This window comes from Lepus europaeus, chromosome 18 (genome assembly GCF_033115175.1).
Source record: "Lepus europaeus isolate LE1 chromosome 18, mLepTim1.pri, whole genome shotgun sequence".
In the NCBI taxonomy this organism is placed as follows: domain Eukaryota; kingdom Metazoa; phylum Chordata; class Mammalia; order Lagomorpha; family Leporidae; genus Lepus; species Lepus europaeus.
In genome coordinates, this window is record NC_084844.1 from 63,063,285 (window position 1) to 63,070,061 (window position 6,777).

At 65.9% G+C, this 6,777-nt stretch overlaps 1 protein-coding gene across 1 annotated transcript; it reads left to right on the forward strand.

Annotated features, from left to right (window-relative positions):
• Positions 1 to 6: 6 nt before the first annotated feature.
• LOC133776828 (developmentally-regulated GTP-binding protein 2-like) lies at positions 7 to 6,135 on the forward strand. Its single transcript, XM_062216086.1, has 4 exons — positions 7 to 76; positions 370 to 428; positions 5,124 to 5,177; positions 5,413 to 6,135. Exons 1-4 carry the CDS (start codon positions 25 to 27, stop codon positions 5,497 to 5,499), a joined length of 252 nt encoding a protein of 83 aa, XP_062072070.1. The 5' UTR covers positions 7 to 24; the 3' UTR covers positions 5,500 to 6,135.
• Positions 6,136 to 6,777: the final 642 nt, after the last annotated feature.

Below are 6,777 nucleotides of genomic sequence, written 5' to 3' on the forward strand. Positions count from 1 at the left end.
CTGAACCTGGACTACCTGCTGGAGATGCTCTGGGAGTACCTGGCCCTGACCTGCATCTACACCAAGAAGAGAGGCCGTGAGTGGGGAGGGGCGCCCCGGCCACGAGACCCCCCGCCAGTCCTGGCCTGGCCTGTCCCAGAGCCGGCCTCTGCTCCTCACCCAGACCATGGCCCGTGGAAGCCTGGGCTTTGGTTCCCTTTGCTTTTCCCTGTTGAGGCCGTCATCCAAGGGGTCTAGCCCGAGGTCGTGCTCGCCAGCAGGGGGCAGGGTTTGGTCACTGCTTGGAAGACCGGCTAGGGGTGAGAAGGCTAGGGGTGAGAAGGGCGGCCGCAGCCCGTGCGGTTGACGCAGCCCTCCGTCTCCCCGCAGAGAGGCCAGACTTCACGGACGCCATCATCCTGCGGAAGGGGGCCTCCGTGGAGCACGTGGTGAGTCGGCAAGACCTGGTGGACCGGGGTCGGAGTCGGAGTGCCACAGGCTTCTCGGGTGGGGGTTGGGCCCAGCCTGGCCCAGGGTAGAGCTGCACGCACACCACCTCTGCGGGTTGGCTGTGGAGCCTCCATCCGTTTCCTGTAAGATGGGCTGGCGACGCCCCCCACCCCTGCCGCTGGGAGAGTGGCACTGAACAAGGGCTTTGCCTGGTGTTGGACGACGTCAGCAGGCAGCCGTCGGCATGTCTGCTCCTCGGGCCGCAGGTGTTGAGCCAGCTGTTGTGCTCCAGGTTTCTCCAGGGGACCGGGTCTGTGAGTGTGGCAGAGGCCCCTCCCTCCCAAAATCCCTGGTGGCACTGCTGGCTGTGGCTCAGGTTCCCATCTCCCATGGCCCCCACTCAGGCCCCAGCCTGGCGTGTCCCCGCCAGGGATGGCTGTGACTGCCTCCCGCACTCAGCACAAGCACTGAGCAGCGGGCTGTAGTTCCCAGCAGAACGGTGTCGACTGGGGTCAGCAGGTGCCAGGTCCACAGGGGGTCAGGATGGACGGGGGGGGTCCACACGGGGTCAGGATGGACAGGGGGGTCCACACGGGGTCAGGATGGATGGGGGGTCCACACGGGGGTCAGGATGGATGGGGGGTCCACACGGGGGTCAGGATGGATGAGGGGGTCACGCGGGGGTCAGGATGGATGGGGGTCCACACGGAGGTCAGGATGGATGGGGGGTCCACACAGGGGTCAGGATGGATGGGGGGTCCACACAGGGGTCAGGATGGATGGGGGTCCACAGGGGGTCAGGATGGACGGGGGGGGTCCACACGGGGTCAGGATGGACGGGGGGTCCACACGGGGTCAGGATGGATGGGGGGTCCACACGGGGGTCAGGATGGACGGGGGGTCCACACGGGGTCAGGATGGACAGGGGGGTCCACATGGGGGTCAGGATGGATGGGGGTCCACACGGGGTCAGGATGGATGGGGGGTCCACACAGGGGTCAGGATGGATGAGGGAGTCCACACGGGGGTCAGGATGGATGGGGGGTCCACACAGGGGTCAGGATGGATGAGGGGGTCCACACGGGGGTCAGGATGGATGGGGGGTCCACACAGGGGTCAGGATGGATGAGGGGGTCCACACGGGGGTCAGGATGGATGGGGGTCCACACGGGGTCAGGATGGACAGGGGGGTCCACACGGGGTCAGGATGGATGGGGGTCCACACAGGGGTCAGGATGGATGGGGGTCCACACGGGGGATCAGGATGGATGAGGGGGTCCACACGGGGGATCAGGATGGATGGGGGTCCACACGGGGGATCAGGATGGATGAGGGGGTCCACACGGGGGGTCAGGATAGATGGGGGGTCCACACAGGGGTCAGGATGGATGGGGGGTCCACACGGGGGATCAGGATGGATGAGGGGGTCCACACGGGGGATCAGGATGGATGGGGGTCCACACGGGGGATCAGGATGGATGAGGGGGTCCACACAGGGGTCAGGATGGATGGGGGTCCACACGGGGGATCAGGATGGATGAGGGGGTCCACACGGGGGATCAGGATGGATGGGGGTCCACACGGGGGATCAGGATGGATGAGGGGGTCCACACGGGGGGTCAGGATGGATGGGGGGTCCACACGGGGTCAGGATGGACAGGGGGGTCCACACGGGGTCAGGATGGATGGGGGGTCCACACGGGGGTCAGGATGGATGGGGGGTCCACACGGGGGTCAGGATGGACGGGGGGGGTCCACACGGGGTCAGGATGGACAGGGGGGTCCACACGGGGTCAGGATGGACAGGGGGGTCCACACAGGGGTCAGGATGGATGGGGGGTCCACACAGGGGTCAGGATGGATGAGGGGGTCACGTGGGGGTCAGGATGGATGGGGGGTCCACACGGGGTCAGGATGGACAGGGGGGTCCACACGGGGTCAGGATGGACGGGGGGTCCACACGGGGTCAGGATGGACAGGGGGGTCCACATGGGGGTCAGGATGGATGGGGAGTCCACACGGGGTCAGGATGGACAGGGGGGTCCACACGGGGTCAGGATGGATGGGGGGTCCACACGGGGTCAGGATGGACGGGGGATCCACATGGGGGTCAGGATGGATGGGGGTCCACACGGGGGTCAGGATGGATGGGGGTCCACACGGGGGATCAGGATGGATGAGGGGGTCCACACGGGTCAGGATGGATGGGGGGTCCACACAGGGGTCAGGATGGACAGGGGGGTCCACACGGGGTCAGGATGGATGGGGGGTCCACACGGGGTCAGGATGGACGGGGGATCCACATGGGGGTCAGGATGGATGGGGAGTCCACACGGGGTCAGGATGGATGGGGGTCCACACGGGGGTCAGGATGGACAGGGGGGTCCACACGGGGTCAGGATGGATGGGGGTCCACATGGGGGTCAGGATGGATGGGGGTCCACACGGGGGATCAGGATGGATGAGGGGGTCCACACGGGGGGTCAGGATGGATGGGGGGTCCACACAGGGGTCAGGATGGATGGGGGTCCACACGGGGGTCAGGATGGACAGGGGGGTCCACACGGGGTCAGGATGGATGGGGGTCCACATGGGGGTCAGGATGGATGGGGGTCCACACGGGGGATCAGGATGGATGAGGGGGTCCACACGGGGGGTCAGGATGGATGGGGGGTCCACACAGGGGTCAGGATGGATGAGGGGGTCCACACAGGGGTCAGGATGGATGGGGGGTCCACACAGGGGTCAGGATGGATGGGGGGTCCACACGGGGTCAGGATGGACAGGGGGGTCCACACGGGGTCAGGATGGATGGGGGTCCACACGGGATCAGGATGGACAGGGGGGTCCACATGGGGGTCAGGATGGATGGGGGGAGGTCCTGGTGGTAGTCAAGCTGGACGGGGGGGTCCACACAGGGGTCATGGCGGATGGGGGTGGTCCACATGGGGGTCACAATGAACAGAGGCTGCCCAGTCCCTGCCACCTGTACAGGAGCGCGCAGGAGCAGTGAGTGTTGCCACGCTCGGTCCAGGCCCCACAGCCGTCTTGGGGTCCGGGGTTTTTGTTTTCCACCTTCCCTGCGTTCCCCGGGCTCTGTCTTGGGAGGCAGGGCTGCTGTGTGACCCAGCAGTCGCTCGGGAGGGCACTGGCAGCCAGGCCTACAGTCTGGCCTCATACATTTGTCCATCAGCAAAGCCTGCCTTGAGGCCTCTGGGTGCCTGACTCTGAGAAAAACGAGCTTCAGTGTTCGCAGGCCAGGCAGCAGGCAAGGGGACCCCAGATGACCCTCCCAAGTCCCCGTGGTCCCTCACACAGAGCTCCAGGTCAGAGGCTTCGAGCTGGCCTCCCTGGGCCAGCCTGTGGCTGCCAGAGCAGTCCTCACCCGCCCTTTCAGGCTCTCAGCTGCTTGTCCAGGAGGGTGGGGGTCTTGGCCACACCGTGGGAAGAAGAGGGGGCAACACTGGGAGGAGCAGGGTGCCCCAGGCAGTGGAATAGCAGGTGCAAAGGCCGGGGGCCGGGGGCCGGGACACAGGGGCACAGGCAACAGGTGCTGGACCGCACGGTGAGGAGGGGCTTTGGGACCTTGCCCAGGAGACCTGGGCTTTGTCCCAGAGGGTCCTGCCCTGCCCACAGGCTCCCTTTCAGCCTGGGTGCTGACAACAGAGACCCAAGGCAGATGGACCAGCCAGTCCTAGGCCTGGGTCTCCTCGTCTGGGGTAACTTACCCCAGGGCTGTCAGTGGTGAGCGCCCGGCCTGGGAGAGGCTCCAGGCAGTAGGCTCCAGACAGGAGCGTGTGTGAGGGTCTGCAGGAGTGGGCCTGGGGCTCCAGGGGAGTAGTCTCCCCAGCCCCAAAGCCATTTCCCCTTTTTCTGAAAAGCACAGCCTCAGATGACCTTCCATCCCCACCCAACCCTCTTTGCTAGAGATGTGAGTGCAGGGATTCCTCTCTCCCACTGGGGGGAGCCCTAGAGTGAGTTCCACGGCTTATGGAGCCTCCTGAGGCAGGGCACTAGGGCACAGTGGGGCCTGCAGCACGCAGCAGAGCTCCTGCCCCGACTGCCTCAGTGCCCCCCCCCCCCCCCCGAACTTGAGTGACCCCGCCCCTGCTTGTTAAACTGCCGGGGGGTGTCCTTTGCTGTAAGTGACAGCAAGCCAGACAGAAAGTAAAATCCAGGGCAGCCGGGCCGTCAGAGCCGTGGACATGGGGGAGAAGGAGCCACAGGTGGTCCCCTCCCGCCCTGCTCCTGTCACCACGGCAGCCAGGGGCCCCTGTGGTCGGGACCTTCACCGCTTGCCCCAGCTGGAGTGTGCAAGGCTGTGGGCCGCTGGGGGCGGGGAGGGAGATGGTGGATGATAACGCGGGAGGCTGCGGCCACAGCTAGGACTGACGGAGCAGGCGTGGCTCCACGCTGGCACATTCGGAAGGCGCGTGTCCGGGTGTCGTTCAGGCCTGGCGGGCAGAGGCTGCTCACCGGCAGCGTTCCTGACCAGGCGGGCATCAGAGCGCCTCGCAGCCGTGACCAGGAGGTGGCGTGCCGTCCCAGCGTGTGGTGGGTGGTCCTGGTCCAGGGTCGGGCTGTCTGAGCACCTGCTCTGGGCTTCCTGCTGCTCGGCCCCTGCTCAGGCCTTGGGTTTGCAGCTGAGCTTGGGCGAGGGGTGGCGCCTCATCTCCCTGTGTGACTCCCCCCAGTGCCACCGCATCCACCGGTCGCTCGCCAGCCAGTTCAAGTACGCCCTTGTGTGGGTGAGTGTGGGCAGGAGGCGGGCAGTGGGCGCGCACCTCCTCTGTAGTCTGCCTGTCCCGAGCGCGGCAGGCACGTCTGTACGTCCTGCTGCCTAGGCCGGGGGGGTGGTTGTTGTGCTAGGGCCCCCACGTCCCCCCGGCTTGTAGACCCACGCCCACCCCGCGCCGTGGCTCCTGCAGCCTCGGCCTCGGCTGGCCCAGAGGCTGACGTGGCCTCTCTGCCCACCCCTGCCAGGGCACGAGCACCAAGTACAGCCCGCAGCGCGTGGGCCTCTCCCACACCGTGGAGCACGAGGACGTCATCCAGATTGTGAAGAAGTAGCCGCACCTGCTGGGCCCACCCTGCTCGGCCCCATCTCCCTGGGGAGTCAGGCCCGCTGGACGCACAAAAGCCCAGACAGCCACACCCCGGGAAGGGGCCCCTTGGGTCTCCGCTGTTTCCAGAAGCTTCTTCAGTAGGCAGATGGTGAAAGTGTTAGGGCAGAGGGGCGAGGCTGGCGGCCCTGGGCTCCCTGGCAGCGTTTCCCATGAGACTGGTCCTTCTTGGGGGTGTCCTGAGTTGAGCCCTGGGCCTGCGTCTTCAGGCTGCAAGGGAGTGAGTTGCCGGCCTACCTCCCAGCCAGGGCCCAGAGCCGACGGCAGGCTCAGTGCAGGGTGGGGAGTTGGGCCCGTCTGGGTCGCTGAAGGTGGTGGGGACTGTTAGGGCACATTGTTCCCGCAGCTTCCACCAGCTTCCCTGGCCCTTGGGAAGAGCCCGCCCCCCCTGCCCGGCCTGTCCCTGCACCGCCCAAGTGGGGTCCTCAAGTGCCTCCCTCTGCCCCTCGCAGGGCGGCTCTGCCCAGCCCACACCCCCAGGATCCTGGCCCGGCCCAACCAGGGGGGATCACTTCTGAGTTTGGGTCTTGTATTTTCTTTAGGCGCCCTGACCTCTCAGCTCTCCTTTCTGAAATAAAAGATCGAAAATGATTCCCGTTCAGGGTGAGGAAGATTTTGTCAGCCGGCCCCAGCTGGTGGGGTGGGCGCGGGGTGGGGGGGCGGCAGTGAGCCTGGTGATTGGGGAGGGGGTTCAGCCTGGGCCCTCCGTGGGCAGGCCCAACCTGCAGGGCAAGGGAATGTGGGGACTTTGCTATCCTGGCACCAGATGGCTCTCTACCCAAGAGTGCTGGCCAGGGTCTGCGGCGCCAGACAGATGTCAGAGGTGGCCCTCATGACCCTATTGGGGTGGCGGGAGGCTCCCCTGTGAAAGCCATGTGTATTCCTGTTGCCCTGGAAGCAGCGATGGAGGGACTTCCGGGTGCCAGCCAAGCACCCCTGCATGCCAGGGCTCCACCTCGTCATGGAAGCTGCACAGGTGGTGAGTGCAGAGCCCAGATTGAGGCCTGAGTGGCAGGGAGGGCTTCCTGCAGGAGGTGTGCTTTGGGAGAGACTGGATCAAGTTATGCGAGGTTGCCAGGAGGGACAGGGAGCTCCCCGGGGCCAGGCTAGAGCCTGGAGCAGCCCCCTGCCCTGCTTTCTAGCTGTTCCCGGCTCAGCTGTCAGCCGCTCGCTCCTTTCCAGAGACAAAATGGGAATAATAGACATCATTAAATATGCATGGGGC